Raw genomic sequence first — 27200 nt, forward strand, 5'->3', positions numbered from 1 at the left:
TGATGGTTTCATATAAGTGATAACAATTGAAGTGCCGGTGTGGTGAGAACTAGTGTTTCCAGAATAGCTTCATTGCTAAAGGCTGATATCTGACACTCACATTCTTTAACGTCTTGGCAGCGAAAAGCTGCCTGGCCCCCCTACATCTGCCATCCATACCATTCTGCATATTCAAACCATGTCCACATGCTGGAATTTCGCCAGACAAATTTTTGCGTCTAATACGGGAATGGTGATGTAAATGAAATATCTTCATTCTTGTCATTCGCTCTGTCATTCCCTTCGGACGGGAAATCGAAAGATTCAAGCTTGAGCCCGAGCCCGAGCCCGAACCCGTCTGGGGGATAACTTGAGACCATGTCATCGGGCATTTTCCCGATCAACAGCGATGGAAACAAAGGCAGCTACCGTGAATTGATCGTGTCTTCCATAAAAAAGAAATCGACTGTGTATGCCATTGTCGCCCTATCGCTACTGAATATTGCACTCCTCACAAACACACTTCATCGGGCCCAAAACTCGGTACAAAGAGTGTCAACGGGGCATCCGACATTATCTCCTAGACCACCAAATGTCCGTGCGAATGCGACGGAGTTCATTAAACCACAGAATGTTGTCATCAGCGGCCTTGTGTTCTACGGTCGTCCTGATCGTGTCCAGTCCATGCGCTGCTACGTTGATGTATGTCATTTCCTCGCCGCTAAGATACTGGGAACAAAGGAGGTTGGGACCGGATGGAGATTGAAGGAGGGTGATGATATTCTGAAAGTTATGCTGACCACAAGGTTACTCATACAGCGAAACTTAGTCAACAATGATGGCTGGTTGGATGAAGTTTTATGGGTCGTTAATACCGAGAACAAGGATGACTTGAAGTACCTCGACGAAGTCCTGGCCAGCTCTCCACGATATAAAAAGCTTGACCTTGGAAAAAAGGTCCGGGGACCAGAATTCAGGCAGATATGGAAGCATTTGGAAAGGGGGAAGATATACGTGAAAATAGATGATGATGTGGTGAGTTCGAAAGCAGAAAAGAAACAATTCTTTTTGTCCTCCTCAAAACTAGCTCAGTTAGCATCGTGATTAACCATGCCTTTGCTTTCCGATATTAGGTTTGGCTAGCGGATGACGCCATTCCTCGAATTGTTGACCGGAAATTAAGGCACCCCAATGATTTCGCTGTATCTGCAAACATAATCAACAACCCTCCGTTGAGCTTCATTCATTACCATGTTGGTGCCCTCCACCCTTACTTCCCTGAACTAGAAGGTGGCAAACTATCGGCAAAAGTCAGCAATAATACGTCATGGAAACCATCCGAGCATCCAGATTGGGAAGGGCCAGATAATTTCGAATGGGCCCTTGATGCTCTTCCTCCCGCAAAAGGTCATCGATGGCTGCGTGTCAAAGATGACAAGGCCATTGTCCGCACGCCGGTGACTCACTTGAAATATGAAATGTGGGGCGATACGTATACAAGCTGGGCAATCGCCGCCCAGCAGCATTATTCATTTTTAGAAAATCTGGAGAAGGATCGGCTTGACCTGTACAAATTCAATCTTCCATGGAATATGGATAATGAGCGCATCAGAATTAACCTCCTCGCTATTTGGTCGGATGATATACTTGACAGCAACATAGATAGCTGGCCTAAGGAGCGCAGTGACGAGGAGATGGTTGTTATGGAGCTTCCTAAGATGTATAGCCGACGTGAGTTCCCCGAGATATGCTCGATTTCTCAGTCTATATATCTCTCTCTTTTAAATGCGTTAGCCTTGCCGCTCATGACGACCTTTCACAAATATCTAACATTTGACATTTCTCCAGCTGTTCAAATCGTGGGAGAAGCTCTCGCCGCCCATTTTAACTTCCAGCATCAACCCGGAGTGGCAGAAACAGATCTGTTGAGTCGATACAGTTCTCTCGCCAGGGAACGTTCATGTCTTCAGAAATCAACACCGGAGTCTTAAATCATTCCCAACACATGGCCACCCAACGCCTCGACCAATTTATGCAATACGTCACGTCACGTAAGCTACCACAATTCCAGTCTACCTGCACAAGCAAATGGAACGCCACGTTTCATACAATTGAGTGGGTTAGAGTTGAGCTTACCCTAATTCGGTGCTCCAATTCCGGTGTACACGGAGCCGCCGTAGCCATGTCCTCTATATCCCATAGTTCATAGTTCGTGACACAGAAACATTGTATATAACTTTGCGCTTTAATGTAACGTTAACTTTAATCTCTATCTTATTTTCGGTATCCACACCCAGAGGCTAACCCCACCAGCGCTCTCTCACACATCCATGGCAAAATATGAGGGTGAGTTCATGAAAAGGTACAGTTAAAACTGTATAAACTGTATATGAACAAACGGAACCCCCACGTCTTGACTTTCGTATAATCATCCGGAGAACGGATAACTCCGATCACCGATTCCCCACGTGGCGTCCAGAAACATTTCAAGGTTTGGTACCCGCATATGAACCATGGTTTACATCAGAACTTTAAACCTTAGATCTGAGCTTAAACTCTCGACATGTTAAAAAGGAGCACAGACTGCACCTCATCGCTGAAGAGTAAGACAAATGAAAATGAGGGTCATGAGCCGGCTGATAGCAACCTTTACACGATAAGTGAACGTGAAATTGCATCGTTTCTCTCTGCTCTGCAAATGACCAGTTATCGCAAATTTAACACTTGTCTATTTGAACAGGTTATCCTGTACAACGGGCACCAGACAACATATCAAACGTGACACGACTACGACACCCCTGGCGTTGACATTCTAAATTGTGAATACGAATAATGCCATTACATCGTGAATTAGCCCCGGAATGAGACCCAGTCAGTGGGTTTACCACAGGATAAAATGCCGTTGCCTTCTCCCTCTCGGCATCAAACCTGTTCCCTGTCTAATAGAATCAAGGGGAGGAGGTGACGAGGAGGTGACCAGATCTGAGTCTCATCAATCTGAGAGCTGTCAACTTTCACTCACACATTCTGCAAGTGCTCCTTCTCTTTGGGAGAAAAGGGATATTGATTTGCAACTCTATCTAGCTGGGCTGCGGTAAGCTTGTTGTAATTGATGACTTTACCGTTGGCGTCATAGGAGCGCAGGACGCCATTATCGCCGAAATGACTGAAGCTGAAGCGCTGGGATCCCTATTCAAGCGCTTCACAATGTCCATGGAATCTTCGGATTCGCTCTTGTAATACTGGAGTTGTCAGCATGGTGTCACCACCCGGACTGAAATGGAATGAAGGAGTTTAAAAAAAAAAAAAAAAAATAGGTCACGTGTAACTAACTTACCGGCCATTACACCAGTTAGCACGGATGTAAGGCTGAGAAAAGCCCAGGAGAAATTCATAGTTACGGTTTCGTAATGTGACTTTTTAATGTAACTTTTTTCTTGATGGCAAGTCATCACCGACCATCCACCAAGCGAAGGATCATTACTGGTAATTTCGCGGTTCAGGAAGAAAATCTAATTACCTGGGCACTTGGGTACATTGCCGTACATATGGACTTTCTGATTCCGGATTAGGCCCTGATCTCGCACCTCTGCCTCCTGCTGGCTCGGTTCTGCCTCTCCTGAGACTCACCTCAACCTCAACGGTTCTCACCTGCAGCAATTACCCCAATCCCATATCCTTTTTAGTTTCTGTCCAAATCTGCGCGATTGCGAGATGCAACCGCTCGGTGGCCAAAACAGTAAGGATAGCGTAGCGTCAAAATTTCACCAGTGCCATTGTTATCAGATGCTGCCTGCGTTTGCCCAAGATGGGATAAATTTCCCTTCTGTCTAACAGGTCGACCGGCATTGCCGCTTTTGAGGATTTCATTGAGAAGCTTTCATACTCATCGGATCTCAGCCCTATTGAAGAATTCTTATTTTCCCCTATAATCTTATGAATATATAAAAGTTGATGTATTTAGGGGGATAAAGGTAATATAAAATATATAGCTCTGCGGAACTGAATGCTTTCAGCAGACGCAACTAGAAAGTCAATCGAGTAGAGATATTAATGATTTCCTTAGATAGGATGATGGTTTGCGGGGGCAAGAGAGCACTAATGGTATCAAATTTACAGACACTGGACGGACACTTCCACAGGAAACCTTCTTGTGAGAGACATTGATTAGGACAGAATTGTCAAAATAGCAGAGAAGCAATCGTCAAAATATCAAGCAATGCAGTGTGAGGCTGGAAAAGAAATTGGCCATCTCCTTGTCAACCCAGCCTTTAGTATAAGCTCCACAAAATCAATCAGATATGCATCCCTTTCGATCATGAATGCATGGTTGATGCAACTAACAAGTTAATGAGTCATGAACTTACCAATCAATTAACTGGTCATCCCCTCGCCTGTTAATTAGAATTTTTGGAGACGAGAGAAACCACTATCTCCTGCGCTGCATTAATCTGTGGAACGTGGCGAAACAATATCTCGTAGTGTATAAATTTCCATGAAAGAGAAAAGCCTTTTGGAGACCGCTCTGCTCTGTGAGTGATCAATAAATAAGCAGAGCTGCTATGACTCATTTCAATGTCATAGAAGGCAAAATTTGATAAACGGATTGGATTTGATCTCCCGAGATTTGCAGTTTCTAGGGGGGTAAAAGGCATCAAAACCATTGAAAATAGAACTTATACATGCAAATTCAACAGCAAAATATCCAAGATATGGCTGAACGGAGCCCGGAAGGGCAAACGATGACCGTAATATACCTTGACATTTCAATCCATGGTAGAAGCGTTGTAAATAACTAGGACCAGTTTCTCCAAGCAAAAGGCAATCGAAAATATCGAAATATCCTTATTCCATAGAAGTGAACTGCCGAGCCCCAAGGAAAATCTCAGGAGCCTGGCATGTCCTGAGGTCCCAACTTGTTGTATATAATGAGATGGGATTAATGACACTTTTTGATATCCCTATACGGATAAGGCCGTAGTTGTCAGGTTCAAGAACTCTGCCCCACGCCTACGGATCTCGAAGAAATGATCTGTTTATTCTGCAATGTTTATCGCCTTGCCATTCGGTGCCGAAACATTAGTTAATATCGTACTGAATGAGAAGCGTGAATCGAGCCTGTCCTTACTTTTTTAAACGGCGACTGAAAATAAACAAAATCGTCACTTCATTGCTTCCAGGCATAATTTTAATCCCAGTGTCTCGGATACTTCATGTCTGATAACAAAGAAGTTATCCATTATTGGATTCCTTGATTGTATCTAGGATGGTGGTTATGAAAATTGGTATGTTCTAATGCTGGGTAGGCAAAATAATGGCCAATAAAATGGCGAAGGCGACAGGCAAAAAGCTCCTCACAAATCAAGCTGTGAACTGAAAAGATAAAGCAATACTATAAGTTCTCATGTAAGCCAAAATTTAGTATCTCCGGGTCTATAAATAGGAAAATGGAAAATGGTGAAATCTGTATCAGATACCTGGAAGCATGCTGCTTTTGAGAGTTATAGATGTCCCTTTGGATTCGCCGAAATAAAAGTCAAAAAAAATAAAAAATAAAAAATAAAGAACCTCAGAAAACCAATTTGCTAAAGAAAGAATGAAGTGAGTAGCAAAAGGAAGTGTTTACTATTAAGGGCTAAAATGCCTACGCAGATATCTAGCTGAAACAGCTCAGTCACCCACACGAGATCAACCTGGAGAACGGGAAAAGCCCCACGATGAAGAAATTGAATATATCGGCTACCGCGGGGAACTCACACAAGGGCTGATGGGACTTGAGGCAGCACTTATTTGTTGATACCGCTCTTCCACAACAGTAGGAAGTTCCTGTGCTGGAGAAAATCTACCAGAGTGACTCAGTTCCTCAACCGAATTAAAGCCCTCCCGTGACATATAGGTTCGTTGAGGACCCTGCCTTGAGGTCTGCCTTCGGGTGGGCACTAGTGCAGGTCCATTCGATCCCTCAGCTTCATGAACCTTGCCGGGCAAGGGTAGCGATGGAGGTTTATTCCACTTGCTACGGCCAAGCAAGAGTCCCAGAATGATAATCGAGATGAAGAGAATAGTTCCGACAATTATACCGGATATCTTTGCTGCTTCTGTGTTCTGTTTCTCATGTGGTTTTCGGCTAAGTTCTCCAGTGATCCAAGTTGTGGTTTGCGAAATTATGGGCGCAAGTGGAGCGGTTGGCATGGCTTGGGAAGTGATGGAGGTTGTAGATAGATTCGAGAATTGATTCGTGTATAATAACCCCTGGGAAGTGGTAGATATTGTGGCATCTGGAAGTATAAAAAGGTGAGCTATTGTTCATACATATTAATTACGTGGCTCTGAGGGTATACCTGTAGGCGTGGCGGTTCGAACTTGGATATAGCGATATAGCGTCCAAGACTGCGACGTAACCTGGCAGAGGATTTGCTTCATGGACGTAGGCACGTCGAAGTATTCATAGATAGCCACTGTCGCGCAGTTCGAGCTATGAGCATGGTGTTGTCATATATTGATTAATACCTGCCCAGGATATTTCTAAGATTCCCTGGGAGAGCCACCTTACCAAGTAGTTTTTATATTGTTATCAAAGGCCATTAATCCATTTTTGCACTCCGTTGGCATTGCACATCCTGCCGAATCACGCGTGGGGCAACATCTGGCATATCTACCGGACGTTGTAAAGGATTCACCCCGATTGCATTTTAAAGGCACATCTGTGAGGGATAAACAGGTTAAACACGTATTTTGTCCTTAAGAAAGTTCACTCCGGGAGCAAAACCCATCTTGCCTGTACCTGAAATAGAGCCTGATACCTTGGAGGTATAGTACCCTATAAAATCTGATGGGAAGGTCGTGATCGTAGTGGTGGCGGTACTCGTGATAGTAGCACCAGTAACGAAACAGTTCAAAAGAAGACAAGCGATTGAAACAGACCGAGGTATTCGGAATCGGTCCATTGACCCATTTGCTCCAAATGTATAGAGAATTAGCAGGAATAACCTAACAATAGCAAAAGACTGAGGTCGGGCAACCATTGAAGGAAATGAAAAGGAAATACCCAAGGGTGACTGCGAAAGATCTGTTATAGCATTGTACTGAGGAAATTGTCTTCCAGTCTGGGTATCGTGGGACAAAAATTGACGATGCAACCTCATATTTTCTTATTCCAGACATGAAGAAATAATAAAGGGGGAATAATGTATGTTTCTGAGAGGCTTATCCGCTTGCATTGGAAGCATTCAGATCCAATATTAGCTGGGGTGCCGTGTTGAGTGCACCGCGCATTGGGAACAAAGGCTTGATATGGGATGCGGGCATCCACTCAGACAAGAAGTAGTGTTCCATTAATTCGCTATGCCGATCCGAATCGGGCTCATTTCATGGATTGCCATGTTTAGTCGAACAGCCTAATGGAAATAAAGGAATATTCACAAAACTATGTTGCGGGTTTGTACAATCGAAGGAACTTTCAGTTTCCAGAGGTGAATGAATCTTTTTTCAAGCCAAGAAGCGTGGCTCTGACCACAGCAATGAGAAGATATGGAGCAGCTATTCTTGCTTTGACGGAGCACCGAAGAAACAAGTAAAGCGGATGAGAAACGAAAATGCGGGTTAGGGGACGATCCCTAGGTCGTGGCTGAGAAGTTGCAGTTCAATGACCAATAAAGTTGCGATCCCTTCCATCTTGATCGGCCGTTTCTGCCCCTTTCTTTTTCCTTTATTTCAGCTGGGGCAATAAATATTAGCTAGCTGCATAAGATCGTATGGGCGTTGTTCAAGGTACCGTCGCCGCTTGATGGATTATCGGTATCCTGTGCCAACCAAGTCATTTTGTTGGAGTGCCATCGCGCGGACTCCAGGGGAACTCTCAGATTCTCGCAGATATTAAGTAGTTAAACGCCATGCCGCGCAATATCACTCGGCAGGCAAAATAATTATAACTAAGAATCATGTTTCGCTAGCTACGCTCACTGCGGCCGGATAATTATACTGATCATGTGACCAATAGGGTGAATATCAGCAGCCTGCTGGCAACTGCAACAACCTCAATAGAACACCTGAATATGAATATACAGTGTTATATCTTAGAGGACGTTGGCAGGTTCTCATGTCTTCAATATTTGCCCACCTCCAGCTGTAAAGTGGCATTCAATTGAATGTGAATGTCTGGATTTTCACTCAACATTTCAAACGCAGCCTGATACAGAAAGGTAGACCACCAGCTGACAGAAAAGAGATGAGAGAACACACAGACTGACTGAAAACTGCCACATAGATGCTGCAATATAGCAGGATCAAATTTCGACATCACAGCTATTTTGAATGTTCTGGTCAAATTTTGATGGGTGTTACATGTGTAAAGCGTACGCCCAAAATCGTTTTTCAATTATATATGGAGAGAAGATATACAAATGAAAGGCAACTATTATTTTGTTTGTTCACCTCATCAGGTTAAATACTCAACAAGACTTTTGACAAAAACAATATAACAAGAGTGAAGAGCACATGGACAGTGACACTTCAGTGAGGCCTGGACGGAATTAAGACGCTTGTATTAATGCTCACATCATACGGAAATGCCCAAATGGCATTTTATCAACTGAACAGTTAAGAGCACACATCATAAGTCTTTGAATCCATTAGTTGGCATAGCCGCGATACCAGACTGTAGACCCAACAGAAGTAGACAAAGAAAAGAGAACAAGGAAAGTGATTTCTACATACCACGTGCTTCCATGATCAAATAATATAAATGCAAAGGGGAGACTATTTTGGAAGTGAGATGAGATAAATTGACGCAGAAAAAAAAAAAAAAATCCAAGGGAAAAGCAAAGGAGACTCCTAGGCATCTTAGATAATGACACTCTTCGCCACGCGAAGAAGCCAGCTAACGTCAGACCATCCACCCTGATCACCCGGCTTTTCTATGGGTGGCATGGTGAGAAGTTCTTCTGCATCCCTCTCAAAGGTTGTCTCACTTGCGGGTTCTAAACCTTCTGAATCCCGCTTCGAATCGTTCCCATGATCTTCATCCAGATATTGATGCTGGATTATGATATCGCCAACCCGGCGCTGTTGGCGTGCAGGCTCAGCAACCACTCTGGGGCCTTCCTCTTCGACGCTAAAAAGTGTCCATTCAACCAGACTGTCTATCCATCTACCAAGGCCCAAACGGCAGTTGAGGTTCAGGCGTTGCATTTCAGCCTCATCCACCTCATCCTCCTCGTTTGTTTCGGAATCTGAGAATTCTGAGCCCGACGGTGAAAACGAATGGTCAATAGTGGAACTTCTTTGTGACCCAATTGTGTATCTTCTCTCACCAATCGCATGGACTCCTCGCTGGCCCACCGTGTTTATCTGGCCCAAGGACCACATTTCATTCCGTAGGTTATCGTCGACAAAGTCTGGGACAAGTTCAACTGCATCATCAGTTACTGATGCATTGCCCTCTCGGTCTTGTCTTTCGAGAGCTGCTGCAGTCATCGAAAGTTCTACTCGACTGCCAAATTTGCTGGCAGGATGAGAGCTGGAAGGTCGCCGTGAAAGAGCCATGGGTGTTGATAAACCCGATCGTTGCCTGCGGCTGCGGCCACGGAACGAATTATACGAGCGACGTCTGAGGTCATCATCAGGATTCGTCTCAGAGACAAGGCTCGTTGAACTATCTCTTTTCACGAGCCAGCTCTGTCCTTTTTCTTCTCGTGTCGACGATGATAACGCCAAACCTGTCCTCAAAAGCCACTCTGGGTCCTGACGTGCAGTTGCACTGAATAGCTTCGGCCTATGTGTGTAGCTTTTAGCCCTACGATGGTGACGGATTTGCTCGGAATTCATTTTGTCCAGGTTTGTGTCACTCTTCTGACGTGCCATTGACTTTCTTTTTGAAAGATTGGTGTACGACGCATTTCGAGAGTCGGAGAGTAGGGGAGGAGTTGTTGGAACGGAGACACTGGCAAGGTAAGATGTTGTAGCAGGGTGGGGACTATATGCATATCGTCTAGGGGGTTCTGAATCGTCTTGAGGAGAATGAATTGTGTCGAAATAGGACCCATCATCATCGTCATCATCAACAAGCGGGAATCTGGAGGTCAACGGGGCAAGTGAGACATGTTGAAGAGAGATATGAGAACGGCGGGAGCGAAAAGAAGGTGGTGTATTAGAATGCGGTAAAGACTGCATTGGAAGTTAGCAAACAATAGAACAAGCTATGAAACATTTCCAGGTTATATACCTCCATAATTAGTAGGTAATGGAATATGAAATTTGTAGTATATAAAACATATACAGGTTGCTCTAGAGGGACAACATGAAGCACTGAAGATATAATGTCGTCGATGGAAGATCTGACGAATGATTTCCAGAAACTCTAACCCGCAGGATACAAACGAGCAGGCAAATTATGGCACGCAGCATAGAAGGCCAGGCCGTAAGAACTAGAAGGGTTATATTGAGCCCCCAAATATCCTGCGGAAGAGAGAATGTTGAAGAATAGTGGAAGTTGTTTTGACCTCGGAAGTCAAACTGCGGAGATGCGTATGATGTCGTTCAATTAAGATGTGCGGCTCGTTTGAACGTTGGCCGGTTGACCAGTCCCTTCGTGGCTAAGTTTGTCTGGAAAAAACCATCCACGTGATACGGCTGGAGTCCGCGAGGGGTAAATTTCTAGAAAAAGACCCGTAAAGGAATGAATTCTCTAAATGTGATCAGCTGATGATGGCGGTTACTGGAGAATTCGGCGCTACCAGAGGATTTTTTTTTAAAAAAAAAGAGATGGGGATGAATTCATTGATGTATAGAAACAACTCCAATCGTGCAAGTTTTTTCTCCATCTGCTGTTGACTTTATTAACCCAAAAGTGAAAAGTGAGATGCCAAAGATTCCTTCATTACTATTTGAAAAACCCAAGTCCATTCTATTTAGACGAAGTTTACTCATGAGTGGATGCCGGACAATCTCACAGACATTGGGCAGAAGAACATAAATCGATGAAGTCGAATGAGGTAAAAATTTTATAATCGGGCCAATATCTCTTTCCTGCGTTGTTGGTATGACAAAATTTTACATAAAAATTGATTTCAATGACCAATATTTATCCTGACTATTGTGCATTGCGCCAAAAAGGTGCTTGCATCTTATAGAATAATTGCAATCAGCTAGTTTTCTCTTTTGCCTCTGCATATTAGTCGCTAAGGATACTCCCTTTGCCAAAAGTTTTGATGACTCTGTTTCAACTTTTCCATATTTTCTCATCGTTTTCAGCAAATCTTTGACAGTTGACAAAGAATGTGTAACCCCGTGCATATTTCAAGAGACGATCGTAGGAATAGATTACTCCGTTCACGCCCGAATATTATCTGCAACTTTATTTGATTATTTCGATGCTGTCTTTTGAATTCAACGTTCGTTTTATTGATAGGAGCGCATAAAGTTCTATTTTGATAAGCTCTAGGCATTGAATAGCAGACCATGTTTATGCTATACGATCTGCCCCTTGTTAACAACAAACGACTCCAGTGCCGAAATAGCAGCCCACAGTCGGTTTTCCGCCTCAAGAAATGCTAGGGACCGGCTCTTGTCATAAAACACCTCGTCACTCACTTCTTCAGGATGCCGGGGTAGGCAGTGCATAAATCGCCAGCCTTCTTTGGCTCCGCTGCGCTTTGCTAGGTCTGAAGTAATTTGGAACCCTTGGAATGCCTTGATTCGCTTTGCCTTTTCATCTTCCTGTCCCATAGACACCCATGTATCCGTCACAAGAATGTCTGCACCATTAACAGCTTCCTCCGGAACGTTAGTGTGAGTAATGTTTCCAGGAGACTCGATTCCGATGCGAGCTTTCTCAATTAATTCCTTAATATGCGATGGCATTTCATATCCCTTTGGAGTTGCGACGGCCATATCAACACCAAGTTTAGTAGCACCAATTGCCATATCGAATAAAACGTTGTTCGCATCCCCGACCCATGCAATTTTTCTTCCCTCTAGGCCTAGGCTAGATGTTGATGATAGACTAGACTTGTGTTGCGGTGGGAAAGCCTCGTAGATAGTGAGGAAGTCGGCAATGGCCTGTAAAGGGTGAAATGTGTCGCAGAGGGCATTGATGACAGGGACTCTGGAATGTTTGGAGAGCTCTGCAATATCGGAATGTGGTCCAACCCGAGCGATGATGCAAGACACCATGGAAGATATTACTACCGACGTATCGTAAAGTGACTCATTCACTCCTAGCTGGATATCGTCCTTCCCAAGAAACATTGGATGTCCACCCATAGATACCACTGCAGCTTCTGTCGACACGCGCGTTCGTGTACTTCGCTTGGAAAAGATCATGGCGATCGTTTTTCGGGACAACGATCCCATAAGAGATTGGGGTATTAATCCAGATTTCATGGAATGTTTATGTGTGGCGGCATTGCGGATGAGAGTCGTAAATTCCAAAGGTGTAAGGTCTGCTATAGAAAGAAGATGCCGGGGACCTGCAGAACTAGAGCAAGATGAAGATTGCCGCAATTGCGAACTCATATTGCGGAGAGCCCTGGCGGCACAACGGGATGACAGCATCATGGAAGCAAAGTTAGAAGCCTGAAGAAGATACGCCGGTATTTTGGGGGAGAGGTGGAAAAGAATGCGCTAGGGCAAAGGTTGGAGGAGTGCTGGATTCTGTGCTTTAGCAAATCCGCTGCAAATTGGGGGAAATACCAATGTGGAAAAAAGAAGATGTTCAGAAATGAACCGAGAGCAATTCAATGTCCGTAGCTAGGGAAATTCGTCGATGACTCTGGCAAATGGGCTGTCTTCGAAAGATAGCTTATTAACCCTGGCCGTTAGAACTTGCACCTAGCATGGATGGAGGAAAAGCTCCCAGGTTAAGGGGGATTGGCGTGAAATTTTTAGTCATTAACTAATGTAACTAATTCCCGATTGAGCAAATTCAAACGCCGCAGCTAATGTATGAACATTACATCTTTGATGTGCCAGAATGCCACAAATTCACAATAGAAACCATAATAATGACTCTGTTGAAAGAGAGGACAGAATTGAGCTTGCAATTAACTTCTTAAAAGATAAAAAGCCTTCTTCAATTTGTTAAGCAGCAAGGCTGCCTGGTCATATATTATATTTTTGGCTATGATTGAACAGTTAGTTTTCTTCAATTGGAAAAGGTCAATTGCTTATGCCAGTCAGACCTGGATTGTATACACAACAACTTCATTCCATCCTCAGCAACTGATTCTTTCAGTCCAGCTAATATTGGTGAGATGGAGCGTCCTCAACTTTCTGGTCAGTGTTTTCGTGGCCAGTCTCTCCTCTGGGTATTCCTCTGGACAATTATCTTGAGCAATTTCTTTCTCTGAAACCGCATTCAGATATTATCGATTCAGCACTAACATCTGTGCAATCTTCAGTCACAAACTCAAATGCCTTATTCAAATATCATTCTAGCCTATAGATGTGAAAGAATAAACATGATGGTATCACTATCCATACAGCAGACTCGAATATTTCCTGCGGCCGCGTCAATCCAAAACCCACCATTTTCTCATCATAAACAATCATCCTCATGGGTTTTCAGTTTCTGGAACCAGAACTATCAATAAACCGAGAGCCGCTTCGAAGGTCTGGGAACTCGAGAATCGCATGTACTGTCCTGGCTGGAGGTGGTGACCAGAGATAACAACAGTGTTTGATAATGGAAAGAAGATATTATCAAGACCGGAGTCTTTTGCAATTATTATTCTCCCATATAGTCTCCACAGAATGTAACCATTGCCATACAAATAGTCAGCTTTTCTCTTCTTGCTCTTGTGTCGCTGAATTTCTCTGTACTGGTATAAAAAGGTCCATTTTTTTAAGAAAGGGGCTCAAGCTTGGCTTGACGCTCGTCATCATCACAAAACGCCGCAATTTCATTGACTTCATTTTTTTTTTTTTTTTTTTGAGATTGTAAATCATTCCGCCAGAGCATCCAAAAGATTTTTAGCATCATCACTCATTGAGATTGGGGGCATTTTTAATGTAGATTTCCGGTGAACTCGTTGAAAGATTGCAACTTAAAAAATTTAAAACAGAGTCATCCTTTCACTTTCTTTTTACCCCTCCAGGTTTTCGGCCAAATGAACAACTTTTGCCCCAACCTTGTGACTAACTACCTAGGCTAGTTATTGGTTCAACAATTTTCCGGTTAGCCCGATATCCGGCATTCTATTAGACACTCCAGGTTGATTCTGATTAGTTCACCTTCAGCAAGGATGACATGAACAAGAGACAGAACGAAATCACCGTATATACTAAGATAATACGATCTACCACAGTGGATTTAAACCCAGTGTTGCACGAAAACAATTGCCTGTTTGAGCGTCTCCGTAGTTTTGGTGCGAACGGTTTCCCGGACGTCGTGCTTGGCAGCGGAGCTCCTTTCATTGTGATTGTTAATCTCCACATCTCCATCTCCATCTCCACTGCCCTCCTCGCAAGCGCACCGGCCCTGGGATCTGCCGTTCCTACGGAACGGAACTCGGGGACGCCAACATAGCACGTTTGTAGTGAAGAACGATCGAAATGGGCGCCAGCAAATTTGGGCGCTCCTTTCTCATGTTACAACCCCATGTCCAGTCGAATCTCGCTACACCACTGACAGGATGTTAAGTGCATGCAACCTTAGATTCCGCGGACATGAGGGGTTTCTGCCATTGATCAATAGCAATCACACGCGTGCACTGAATGACAGTTCAATGAAAAGAGAGAGTGAGAAGGGTGAAGGCAATGTGGGTGTACCACAAGAGTATATGATTTTAAAAAGATAATTCAATATAAAAAGGGTCTTACAAGAAAAAAAGTTAAAAGGTCTCATTTCTCAGTATCATATGATTGTATGAGAGCGTTTTTCCTCTTTCACGCTAGCCCCATTATATGTTTGCTGCGTCCGAAGTACCGTAGAGAAACTCTCATTATCATACAGGATATAATTAATAGCTAAACTAATCAATTCCCTCTTACGAACCTACAGTCACGGTAGCCATGCTACACCTGAATTCGACTGCTACTGCATGGATAATGCTATTATACCTCTTTACATGCCGTCTCATTCATCACATCTATTTAAGCCATTAAACGTGAGCCGCTTGGGACCGTTAAAGCAAGCATTTGGTGGAAACCACCAGTCAAGCTCTTGATCACCCGGTTAAGGGGGTGTCAAATGGCTATACATTGACCAAGGAGAATGAGGAGCTACGGGCTGCAGTTGCCAGGCAGACGCGAAAGCGTGACGAAGACGTGAGTATATAGTAAATATTTGTAATACATTTATTGATTTATTCAATTTAAATAATTTTCAATTGAATAAATTTAGATGGTCAAGAAGGTATTTCTAGCAGGGAAAGGATTAGCTAGAGTTCAAGCCGCTCAACACGGCATGGAGGGCCTGAGGGGGCGGATGAACCGCCAACCTGCAGCAAATGTAATATAGCGAGACATGCAATTAAACAGTGCAAACAACAGTAAGGAATAAATATACACATTTGAAATAAGTATTCTCAATGTTGGAGGTTGCTTAATTCCTCGTTTTGTCGAATATGCGTGGAATCAGAGGCGTTTTAAGGTAGTTTGGTGGGTAGTTATCAAAAGCTGATGAATTATTACATTATGAGTCACGTGATAAAGGGCAGCTGCTGTAACTATAGTTAGTTAACTGAACTAAGTTGGATGACTAATCATCGTCATACAACATCAATGACTCTTACAAGGTTCAGGCTGAGCAAACTTGCATCTTTCCAACTTCTTTGCTGTGTACATTTAAATTTCAGAGAGGCTCGATGTTACAGTTAGTCTCCTACTGGTTCAAAAATCCCCTGTGAACCTCACATTGTTGTGTCAGTTAAATGATCTCAACCAGCATGGCTGGGGACCTCGGGGACGAAAGCTCTCCGTTGTTGGGTGGGACCGCCCAGCAAACTCCTGATCCACCAACCTGCTCTGCCACAACCTCTATATGTTCTAACGGCAAGGCCAGGGCTACGTCGTATGAGATTTTGTCGGAATCTACACCACTTCTTGCCCATCGAAGTAGTGAGGGTATTCGGTATTTAGATGATCGCGACACACCATATTCGGCCTCTCGTGAACCATCCCCTGGTCCGTCATCTAAACAATGGAAAAAATTAAGGATCGTGCGACTGTTATCTATCGCATTCATCAGCCTTACGTTGGCAACAATCGTTGTTCTGGGGCTGGGTTTTGCTGCTCCAGCTGTCTTCAAACAATATTCTGAACAGGCTGCTGTCTTTAAAGTAACTGGCTTGTCCATCGATTCATTCACACCGGATGGAGTAAAGGCTAGGTTTCAGGGTTCTTTTGTTCTCAATGCGTCGCAGGTGTTGACGAAATCTGTGCGCGATCTCGGCCGCATAGGAACGTGGTTGGCAAGAGAAATTGAAAGTGACGAAACTGAAGTGCAGGTGTCTCTTCCAGAATATGGCAATGTTTTGCTAGGAACTGCGACTATTCCACCGATAACAGCCAATATTCGCAATGGCCACATGAATAGGATCGAGTTCGTAACAAACTTGAATGCAGGAGATATAGATGGAATTAGAATTGTGGCAAATGACTGGCTTCAAGGTCGCCTTGGCCAGTTGCGCATTAAAGGGATGGCATCTGTGCGCCTGAGGTCCGGTATTTTATATCTAGGATCTCATACCATTTCGGAGTCGTTTGTTTTCCAAGGTCAATATTTGTACAGCGCTTTCATATTCCCTCCCCGATTTAGACATGTCGAGCTAACAATTCTCGTAGACCAAGACCTTCCCGCTTTCCCTGAGTTTAACATAACGAAACTGAACTTCCATGAAATCACGAACCCGGGAAACCAAAAAGCCATGGTAGTGGACATTTCAGTCCTTGTGCTTAATCAATATCCTATCACCCTTGCCGTGCCCCCGATGGGCTTCAAAATTTCAGTACCTAACTGTTCACCTGCGGACGCTTATATTCCAGTGATTAACGCGACCACAGACCTTATTCAAGTTATCCCCAATGAACCAGTGAACATATCCGCGAAAGGATCTATTGGAAGACTTCCGGATGTTTTAACGACTGTTTGTCCCGGAACCAACTCATCGCCTTTAGATTCGTTGGTTGAAAACTATATACACGGACTCAAGTCAAAAGTTTACATTCGTGGAGGGAAATCCCCCTCATCAACCTTACCGAGTTGGATGGAAGGCTTCTTGAACAACGTTACCATCCCTGTGCCTTTCTCCGGCCATGCACTTGGCCGCTTAGTTCGGAATTTCTCCATGACAAATGTCTATTTTTTCCTACCTGAACCATTTGCCGAACCGGACACACCTGAAGCGCAAATGAGGGTTTCAGCGTTGGTCAAAGCAGTATTAAACCTCCCTAGTGAGATGGATTTTCCTTTAAATATCTCTCGCGTTCGGTCTACTGCGTTTATTTATTACCAAGGAAAAGAACTTGGATATATCAACTTAAAGAAGTGGCAACAAGCACATGCAACTCGCATCGACAACGAAACTATCCCATCTTCAGCGTTGCTCCTCGAGTTCGATATCAAAAAAGCACCACTACAAGTTACTGATGGAGATACTTTTACGGACGTTGTGCAGGCATTACTATTTAAGCACAAGCCTATTCCTTTACATGTGAAGGCCAAGGTGGATGCTGAAACCGTCACTGCCCTCGGACAATTCGTTATTCGTGATATCCCAGCCAGTGGTAACATCACTGTCAAGCGTATGTTTTCAGATGTTCGGTCTATGATGAAATACCCAACTAACTTTGATGTGAATTCTAGCACCGGCAAGCAGAGGATTGACCGACCTCAAAGTAGGCATGGACGCTCTAAAAATAGTAGAAACTACAGAATCATCTATACTACTTGAAACAAATCTAAACCTGACGAACCCGACTAATTATTCTGTTATCGTCCCTTACGTTAATCTGCTAATTGCTCATAATGGCACAAACGTGGGCGATGTCACTGCTCAAAATCTATCGATATCTCCAGGGCTCAATGCCGGCATTAAAGTAAATGCTCTCTGGAATCCATTGCAGTTAGCTGGGGATGACGGAGTTGCTGCAGGACGAGATTTGATATCACGTTATATTTCTGGTGTGTTCATTAGTTTTACTTTCGATCGGGCCCACACTAACTGGTTGCTAGGTTTCAATACGTCTATCACTCTCAAGTCATATGAAGGCACGATTCCCGCGCTCCCTACGTTTGGTCTAGCATTATCCCCTCTGGAGTTTGACATTCCGGTTCCTCAATTCGGAGCTCCAGGGGAGGATGATCGCAATCCAGGCGATCATGGTCGATCGCATTTCATCAAAGATGCAACGGTATTTTCTACTCTTATTGATTACTTTTCTAAGTGACCTCATATCGTATAAACACACTTACGGGTACTCCGTTCTATTTGATTATCTAGTTTTCTCCTGTCCAAGTTTCGCTTGTGTTCTACGCACCGTTTGGCAAGGACTGACTTTGGTTATCCTTGGTGTTGGCAGTTGCACTTGTGGACTTCGACGGCAGTGTTCACCCTAGCCTCGCCTTTATCATCAACCACACTTCTTATTACCTGCATTGATGCAACGGCCTTCTACAATCACAGTGAGCCGGCAGGGACCATCAAGTATGACCTACCATTTGCGGTGCTGCCTGGAATATCTGAAACTCCCCGACTGCCGGTGGACCTGAATTTTGGCGGTGCAGGATACGAAGCAATTCGCCAGGCGTTGGGAGGGACGTTGAAAATGGATGCTGTCGCTGACATTTGTGTTCAGCTTGGAGAGTATTCGGATGAAGTGTCCTACAAAGGTAGGGGGATTAGCGCAAAGATTCGGATATAGAGGGAGACTTTTTTCAACCGATACGATATTGTTTTTCGTGCTCTCCTGTTTTCTAGGGCGAATCAACTGGTTTTCTACTTTGCTTTCGGAAGTAATAAGTAAGAGTTAAGGAATAGACCACTCGGATTTACGGGAAGGACAGACCCCAAGCTGGTGGTATAGAGCTGGCGTATAGATATGGATTTTCCCAAGAGTATGTGACATGGCTGTGTTTTCTTGTTTGGCGTTGTATTTGTTTTGTCGTCGAAGTGTGTTCTATCCTTGTCTACGCACATGCAAATTCACAACCTTTTAATCGTTCCCCGCACCCCTGGCCGTGTTTCACCATTTAATATCTTGGTCGCATGTGTTGATTGCTCACATCGCTACTACCTTTCTACTGGTTACTGTTCCATGATGACGAACGATTGGTGGCACAGACCAAGCGTGTACGGACTGGGAATCTGCAAATCCGGGGTTTGAATTGCTACCATGTGGCAAGCAAATGAAAGATAGTTGTCATGTTCGTTTTTGAACGCTTATTCTTCATGGCTCTAGGACTCTTCACATTTCCGGCTTAACCCTTCTGCTTTAGTAAATGAGTGTAATCATTTTCATTCGCTGCTGTCACGGAAGCTTTGGCGATTTTAGGAATGCTAAATAATTAATAAAACAGTGTTTGGATCCTAAGCGTAGTGAGGGTCAGTCTCTGAAGCCACACCTAGTGTTTTACATCCAGGGGATAAGGCGATCAGAACATTGAAAAGGCCGATAAACGCTCACTGAGTTCTTGACGATTGGCCACACGTGGCCGAATGAAATGCAAGACCAGATTCGAACAGATCTTTGGATACCTTGGCCTTTCCACACCCATCTCAGTTGGACTTTTCTCGGATTCCTCGCAGCGAGCAAGGGCTCTGCTGTGCTTCCGTCCTGCTCTCGTCCTGCTCTGTCTATGATTTGGCACTGATCAGTATGAAGCCATGTTTCATTGGACTCGCTTGTCATCATCCAATCAATTTCGATTTTCAAATAGCGCTCTCATCCCCGACCTTTGCTGTCTACAGCGATCGACGCACATTGTTGTTCTTGTGCAACCGTCACTCTTCTTTCGGCCCAAAATTCCTTTCCTTCCCAGACCAATTAACTATTTATATTTCTCTACCGTGATGTCATAGCTGCATGTCTCTCAATATCTTGCATGATGGCGGCCAATCGCAGCCCGTTTTTGCCTTTCTACAACCAATCAACTTGTTCTATCTGTTCTCAACTCAAATTGTTTAGCCATCAGCCACGAGCAAATGACGCACGTTGCAGAATTAGTCTGGAGTTTCATTTTTTTCTCACATAGGATAGTGAGCTTCAAGATATTTGTGAAGCAAGGTTCTTCCTAGTCAAATCTCCCATCCCAACAGACTTAAGCTAACTGCTGGGCGAATTGGACAATCTCTTAAGATGTGTTATTCGCCGCATTCAGCAAAAAATATAAAAGAAAAGAAAAAAGAAAAAAGAAAAAAGAAACCAAACATGTGCTCTTTCATCATTGGTGATCCCGATGGCTATCGCAATCTTCCTCCGTTGGGCAGATATGACCCCGGAGGAGAGTCCCGGATATTTGTTTTAGATTGTCAATCAGTTGTTTCGCTTCATCGCTAACTTCAGGCCATGAAAGGGGGCTTTGCCCCAGCAAGGGATGGTAAATCCCCTTGTCATTTTGTTTCTAATTTTCGATGTTTCCACCCCTCCTTCGCCGGATAGCGTTGGCTCATTGATGAAATATCACCTTTCCCTTGATAGCCCCTTCAGCTATCTCCTTCATGCCAGATGACGTCAAAGGATAGTCCGCCACTCCCTATGAGGGGGCTCTCATGCTTCCTGAACAGCAGGTGACCAGCCGGAACAGTTGGGACAAATATGTCCCGGTCCTCAGCAATGTCATCATTACCTTAATTCTCTCTACATATATATAGATAGGGCATCACCCTCTTTCTATTCTTTCTTCACGTTGCTATTGATCTTGTTTCAGAGATTGCCAGAGTCAGAATATATCTTGACTTCTCTACTCTTCTTCATTTTTCTAGCTGAGTGGTGCTTTTCTTTAATCATACAAACTAGTTATCTACTTTGATAGACCACAACGTGTTAACTGCCATTCCTTTCCTCTCAACCCCGCTAACCCAGGCTTCTCTTGTGATCCTTTGCGAGGAGAGGGAAAATCTTTATATTTCCCATTCCCCTTTCTTTCCATCATGTGCGTAATGTTGTTAATGCTCAATTCATTTTTTATTTGCAGATCTTTCTTGGTCGGCCTTTACTCATTAATGTGAATCCACAGCCCACCAAAGACCTTCGCGACACTTTGCTTTTGGAACACATTGCGTCACACAAACGTACATATATATCTCCGGTACATTCACCTAGTGGGAAACATCAACCTGTTTCCCCTCCCTCCGCCTACCACTGAGCGACGTGAAGAGTAGTTGGTAAATCGCATCGGGAACGAAAACTAAACCCAAATTCTACGTCGCTCGATCTACGCCCCCAATATATATCTTACCATTCATCCAGCGTCTCCTCCAATTCCCCTCCTATTGCGATACTTACGATACTGTCGCGCTAGCTGCTTCTCTTGCAGTATGTGTCAACACATAGTTTACTACCAATGCGGTGTTAAGGAGACTGTATTCTCGGAGACCTGCAATTGCTCAAGGAGAACGGGTCAAAACCATAGTCCACTCTATTGTGGGATTTGTGAGGAGTGTCGGAGACGAAAAAAGAGGTGAGAGGCGGCGTAGTGACGGCGACAATGCATGATATATCTTGGAATTTGGAAAATGGAGGTTTCGGATAATTTTCTAAGTACACTTGATTTGTGCATGAGTGAAGCCTTGACAGATTAGAAGTGAATCGCTTTTTATGTTTTATAATCCTCATTTCATATTTTATTTATTTATTGATATTTTGATAATTTCATGTCTTTCATGGCCCAGTCGATAACCCAATGATGTCACGATGTCATGAACATGAAGCACACTCATATTGCCAAAATGTTCATTGAAATGAATGTTGATTCGTCAATTGAAGGGTAGATTTTCGTCCCCGATAGTTCCATGTAATTTCTCTTGTCTAACGGGTCGGCCAGGTCGTTTTGTGTGAAAGAGCGTTGATTTGATATGGGTATTTTCCAACACACTCTGTGTAACTAATTACGAACAGAGATGAAGATACCCGGACACTCTGTGATAACCCAAACTACATCCACAGCACGCCATTTCCAAACGGCAAAAAATGACCAAATTTCGTCCAACTATGTTCAGTAATTGATTCCGTGAAAACAAATGTTAAATCATATTTCACCACTGCGGAACTTATTTAACATGTGCATAGTAGTTAATGTATTGGAATAATTAAGAACTTCGATATCAGGGTGTTTCCAATTTATAATAGAACAGAAGAAAGTAAGTACATGGCAGAAGAGCAATGGCAGAATTATACATGGCGAAAAGCGAAAGCTTGTTCTTTCCCTATCACCATCCTTCCGCAGGTGATTCGTAATATTTCCATCCTAAGTGTCGCGAAACTCTTCAGGAGAAACGCCATGCCCCGGCAATGAAGATTCTAACACCCACACAAGAACAACGGCAGAAAAGATACATATGCTCATCAAGTCAAAATTGTCCAAATGGGAAATCTTAACCTGGGGGGAGAGTACTCGCGTCAACAACTTCAGTTGCGTCCTTTTCAAGGTCTTCATCCGGCCCAGTGAGCGGAGAGCGTGGCAGGGCCATCAGGCCTGTTCGGGTAGATTCGAGTATGCCGAACGGTGAAATCAGTTTGAGAAAGGAATCGATGCGGCTCGGTTTGGCGGAGCTTATCAAATGGTAGTATCGTTAGTTATCAGTAAACCGTCATGAGATACGGGGGAGGGGTTGATATGCACATGTGCCATTTTACTTTAAGGAGGATAAACTTACAGTTCCACAATGCAATTGTTTGTGCTAATATCCAACACTTTACCGCCGAACTGATGGGTCAGATGAGTAATGGCTTCTAAATGCTCGTGTTTGTGTCGAAGGGCTTGGCTCTGCGCCAGGCGGCTGGGGTGATAGTCAGTAGCATGTCGGTTTTCTTTTGATTTCCCTTGCTTGCTCTGGTTCGATTGAGGTTGTTCTTCACAAGAGCCGGACACCGCTCCCTCATTTTCTGGGGTCGTTATTTCGCGATGGTGTTGGAGGAGTTCCTCAAACACTTCAGGTCCTAGAATGCTAACTTTGGCAAGAAGGAGCTCGCGTTGCACCAGAGCTGAATCAGTGTAATCAAGCACCGCCCAGACAGGGACGAGATCGTCCAGTTGACGACGGGCCTGCTCAACCACACCATCTAGTCCATGAAGGACAATTGTCATCCGTGATAAGTCCTCTACCTCAGTATTACAGACGACAAGACTGTCGATATTGAAACCACGAGCTGCCAGAATTCCAGAGATGCGAGAGAGAACACCTGGTTCATTTTGTACCAAGCAATTTAACACATGGCGCTCTGGAGGTTTGCTCGAGGGCACCGGGGTTTCATAGAGAATTGACGAGACTGCCGCAGGTGCGGACCAAGTTGGGCTATCGGCAACTGGGAGAGGGAGGGGAGAACGGCGATGAAGAGCTTTATAGGCGAGCGCAGATGTCGAGCTTGACGAGGAACGGCTTATGTGGGCATTCAAGTAGGGCTTTACAGGAGATGCAAGCCTTCTTCCAGCACAACGTGACGACAGAAAGATGCGCGTTGGCGGCAGGGAGAGAACCTGTCGAAGAGCCATTTTCCCCAATGCACTCCGGCGAGAGCTGTTGTTCTCTATAGGCCTCGTCACAAAGGCAGCTCAGAACTCGACTTAATTGGGCGATTGGGAGTGTAAAAAGCCAGCTGGATAATCAGAACAATGGGATCCACCAGCATCCCTCACTTTTGTAATTTAAGAGGCGAAGGTAGAATGATTCACCATTCTGGCTGTTATTCCACAAAAGATTATCTAAGTTTTGTTTTCATTCTTTTTTGATGCTTGGGGTTAATGAGTGAGTCACATGATGCGACGGTTGACATCAGGCCGAAATCGGCTGTAATGACTAAGCGTTGCTTTTCCAACGTCGACAAATTGTCTAACCCATTTAAGGATATAGCGTATTGTGGGGAAATGGAAGCTTGGCACATGTGACTAAGCAGTGCATGTTTAGTCTACTAGTGGCGGATTTGGAATAGCGTGAGCCGCATGCCTTCACAAACGACTTTACACCATTGAGAAAAATGTTATTCTATGCCATCGATTGATGAACACAGTAACTCTGTCTCTGATCTCTCTTCTCTTGATAATTCTTCAAGAGGTTCATCATATCCTCTATAGTTATAGCTTCCCTCCTTTTGTTTCTCTTAGGTCCTGTGACAAGCAATGGCAGATAGTGAACGACGCGCAAAGCGCTCTCGTTTTGACCAAACAGAACCAGAGCCTCGACGGTCAAGATTTGATCGACGTTCTCGATCCCCATCTACTCGGAATTCTGATTCTACTAGGGAACGGAGCCCGCTGAGTCGGGAATTGCGAAGCCCTGGAAGTGATGACAAACGAAAACTCGCATCGGCGGATCCAACTGTTGCTGCAGGTAAGTCCACATGTGCTTGGTTTGAGGAGACTTCTCGTGGCCAAAGTGCTAATAGTTGCAAACTTTGTTTGACACTCAATAGCTGCTGCAGCAGCAAAGATAAATGCTGAACTTCAGGCCAAAAAAGCCATCCAGCACAGTGACGCGCCTCAGATTCGTTCTGTATGATTGCATTTCCCCGGATGCCCCCTGAAAGATTATATTTCTAATCTTTTTTTAATCATTGATATATATAGACTGCAAGTCCGGCGTCAAAGTCCTCCTCGTCAGGTGCCCAAGCTGCAGGCAATGTTAATGGCGAAGTTTACATGGCCGATGGAGACTATATCAAAGATATCGAAGTTAACGATCTCCGAAACCGATACACACTGACTAAGGGTGCAACCCAGAGGATGGTAAATATTTCTATCATATCTGCTGATATCCCAGGCATTGATTACTCCTACTTACCGGCCAACGCCACGGTTTCACAAGAAAACTGAACAATTGCCCTTTGCCCCTCTTTGTTGTGCTGGTGGCTGAAGCTTACCCAACTATCCATAGCATCTCGAATCCCCTCTTTGGCATCTGCTGACCTCCGCTGCGTGATATTTAGATTAAAGAAGAAACTGGCGCCGGTACGGCTTTCTCCATCACTATATTATTATCTACTATTTTTGTTTTAGAACAGAAGCTCATTTAACGTATTCAAGATGTCACAACACGAGGAAGTTATTTTCCTGATAAAAGCATGGCTACGGCTGCGGTGAGTTCCATCATCACCGTCACTTGATTGTGCGGAAGGAAAATGGCGGAGAGATTAACATTTTGTATATAGAATCCCCCGCTTTATCTCCACATAACGAGTACTACTAAAGAAGGTCTCGACAAGGCAATTGCCAAAATTGAGGAACTTATGAAACAAGAACTCCCCAATCTTGTTGACGAGCGGAGGTTCCGTCGCAGAGAACCAGAGCAGCAGGTTGAACGGGATGAGTACGGTCGGGTATGTGTTTCAGTCATCCTAAAAATAATGCGGCGTGAGTACGGAGGCTTATTTAATGTCAGCGCAAATGGCCAGAGGAACGGATCCCTGTTGACCTGGAGCCAATCCCGGGCTTTAATCTTCGTGCTCAGGTAGTTGGTCCAGGCGGTGCCTACGTCAAGCATATCCAGCAGGAGACACGTTGTCGCGTTCAGATCAAGGGGCGTGGCTCTGGTTTTACAGAGCATGGAACCGGAAGAGAGAGTGATGAGCCAATGTATTTGCATGTCGCGTAAGTGTCAGCCAGCCCCTGACCAGCTACAGACCATAATCCATTCTAATCGTCCAAAGTGGTCCGGATCCCAAGGAAGTGCAAAATGCCAAATCACTTTGCGAGGATCTTCTCGCTAACGTGAAGGAGCAATATAAGAAGTTTAAGGAGCAGCCACCCCAACAACGCTCATATGGCGGAGGTGGCCATCATGGTGGCGGATATGGACATCGTGATCGTCACCATTATGGTGGTGGCAGTTATGGGGGAGGCGGCAATTACGGAAATTACTCATCCCCTCAAACCCCCATGAGTCCAGCAGCCCCCAATGCCACACCTGGCACTGATGCAAGCGCAACCGCTCAAGCTGCTCCGGCTGGTCACTCTCTTGCTGACTATAGTCGCATGTACTCACAGTACATGACGGGCCAAGACCCCTACGCAGCATGGGGGGCCTATCAGAATTGTGTCGCTTATTATCAGCAATACTATCAGCAGCAGCAACAACCACCCCCACCACCACCTGACAGTGCTGCCCCTCCCCCACCGCCTCCACCAGGTTCTGAGGCCCCTCCGCCACCTCCAGGAGCGGGGTTAGCCCCCCCTCCTCCGCCACCCCCACCATCAGGGGGATATAATGCTGTATGAAAATTGCCTTGTAATCAATGCCGAATATTGAACCATTCAGGTGACTGATAATTTTATAGGTACCACCACCTCCTGATCTGTAATGTCTCCGCGTGTGATCTAGCTTTTCAACCTTCCACATCCCAGGCATAGCTATTATTGACTGGATTAATTCATTGTTGATGGGGTCTAAAGATGCATTACTCGTTTTGGCCAGATATTGTAACTGAGCATCTCAAATATTCAATTTACCCCAAAGGAAAACTGCGGAAAATCGCAGAAGTTGATTGCAATATCTCTGGATTATTCAACTGCTGTTTTTATAGCCATTAGCCCTTTTTACTTTTCTCTCTTCTGTCAGTGTGCTAGTTTAATCATTTTGATTCTACATATTGATTTTGACAATTTCTCCCCGTGTTTAATATATATGCCCGAAAAGCAAAATTCCCTATAGGGTCACATTATATCTACTTCGCCTGTGAATAAATACTCCTTATATTTTGTCCTCAACTATTTCTCATAGAAAACCGGAGTTAAAAGTTTAGTCCATATTTTGCTAACAAAGGTATGTTTAGAACAAGCCCATCTCATGATTTTAAATGTCTTGTAAGTTTGCTATATGGGATCTTAAAATGTTAGGACAACGCTCTCTGTTTGCAATTTATACCTCCCTTCACCTTCCATTGCTCTTTTGCTTATTTGCATTCAGTGTTTCTATCTTTCTAGTTCATCAAAATAATATAAATATTATATCAGGCCTATCCGCATTTTTATGTAATCTGCACTGTATATAACTTCTGCATAGCTAGCAATCACTTCATAATCAATCAAGCAATCTATCCTTCACAGGTTATGAGACCTGTTTTGCGCAAAT

The 27200-nt window shown here is 44.2% G+C and overlaps 8 protein-coding genes across 8 annotated transcripts; 4 read left to right on the forward strand and 4 right to left on the reverse strand.

Moving 5' to 3' along the window:
- Nucleotides 1-357: 357 nt before the first annotated feature.
- PAAG_07598 (hypothetical protein) lies at nucleotides 358-1970 on the forward strand (the record flags this gene model as incomplete). Its single annotated transcript, XM_015846270.1, has 3 exons — nucleotides 358-1014; nucleotides 1113-1710; nucleotides 1828-1970. The coding sequence occupies 3 exons, from the start codon at nucleotides 358-360 to the stop codon at nucleotides 1968-1970; spliced, it is 1398 nt and encodes a 465-aa protein (XP_015700753.1).
- Nucleotides 1971-5718: 3748 nt separating this feature from the next.
- On the reverse strand, nucleotides 5719-7004 carry PAAG_07599 (hypothetical protein; the record flags this gene model as incomplete). The annotated part of the gene is made up of 4 exons (XM_015846271.1): nucleotides 5719-6257; nucleotides 6303-6454; nucleotides 6533-6683; nucleotides 6764-7004. The coding sequence occupies 4 exons, from the start codon at nucleotides 7002-7004 to the stop codon at nucleotides 5719-5721; spliced, it is 1083 nt and encodes a 360-aa protein (XP_015700754.1).
- Nucleotides 7005-8820: 1816 nt separating this feature from the next.
- On the reverse strand, nucleotides 8821-10149 carry PAAG_07600 (hypothetical protein; the record flags this gene model as incomplete). Its single annotated transcript, XM_002790255.2, has 1 exon — nucleotides 8821-10149. One exon carries the CDS (start codon nucleotides 10147-10149, stop codon nucleotides 8821-8823), a length of 1329 nt encoding a protein of 442 aa, XP_002790301.2.
- Nucleotides 10150-11445: 1296 nt separating this feature from the next.
- Nucleotides 11446-12531, reverse strand: PAAG_07601 (ornithine carbamoyltransferase; the record flags this gene model as incomplete). Its single annotated transcript, XM_002790256.2, has 1 exon — nucleotides 11446-12531. One exon carries the CDS (start codon nucleotides 12529-12531, stop codon nucleotides 11446-11448), a length of 1086 nt encoding a protein of 361 aa, XP_002790302.2.
- A 2078-nt stretch (nucleotides 12532-14609) lies between these two features.
- On the forward strand, nucleotides 14610-15436 carry PAAG_07602 (hypothetical protein; the record flags this gene model as incomplete). The annotated part of the gene is made up of 3 exons (XM_015846272.1): nucleotides 14610-14752; nucleotides 15108-15243; nucleotides 15320-15436. 3 exons carry the CDS (start codon nucleotides 14610-14612, stop codon nucleotides 15434-15436), a joined length of 396 nt encoding a protein of 131 aa, XP_015700755.1.
- A 427-nt stretch (nucleotides 15437-15863) lies between these two features.
- On the forward strand, nucleotides 15864-18840 carry PAAG_07603 (hypothetical protein; the record flags this gene model as incomplete). The annotated part of the gene is made up of 4 exons (XM_015846273.1): nucleotides 15864-17721; nucleotides 17783-18100; nucleotides 18152-18330; nucleotides 18499-18840. 4 exons carry the CDS (start codon nucleotides 15864-15866, stop codon nucleotides 18838-18840), a joined length of 2697 nt encoding a protein of 898 aa, XP_015700756.1.
- A 3671-nt stretch (nucleotides 18841-22511) lies between these two features.
- On the reverse strand, nucleotides 22512-23629 carry PAAG_07605 (acetolactate synthase small subunit; the record flags this gene model as incomplete). The annotated part of the gene is made up of 2 exons (XM_002790260.2): nucleotides 22512-22689; nucleotides 22794-23629. 2 exons carry the CDS (start codon nucleotides 23627-23629, stop codon nucleotides 22512-22514), a joined length of 1014 nt encoding a protein of 337 aa, XP_002790306.1.
- Nucleotides 23630-24253: 624 nt separating this feature from the next.
- Nucleotides 24254-26347, forward strand: PAAG_07606 (hypothetical protein; the record flags this gene model as incomplete). The annotated part of the gene is made up of 8 exons (XM_015846274.1): nucleotides 24254-24464; nucleotides 24547-24626; nucleotides 24701-24859; nucleotides 25060-25081; nucleotides 25157-25209; nucleotides 25282-25449; nucleotides 25512-25720; nucleotides 25780-26347. The coding sequence occupies 8 exons, from the start codon at nucleotides 24254-24256 to the stop codon at nucleotides 26345-26347; spliced, it is 1470 nt and encodes a 489-aa protein (XP_015700757.1).
- Nucleotides 26348-27200: the final 853 nt, after the last annotated feature.

The sequence above is a fragment of the Paracoccidioides lutzii genome (assembly GCF_000150705.2).
Source record: "Paracoccidioides lutzii Pb01 unplaced genomic scaffold supercont2.26, whole genome shotgun sequence".
Taxonomy (NCBI): Eukaryota; Fungi; Ascomycota; class Eurotiomycetes; order Onygenales; family Ajellomycetaceae; genus Paracoccidioides; species Paracoccidioides lutzii.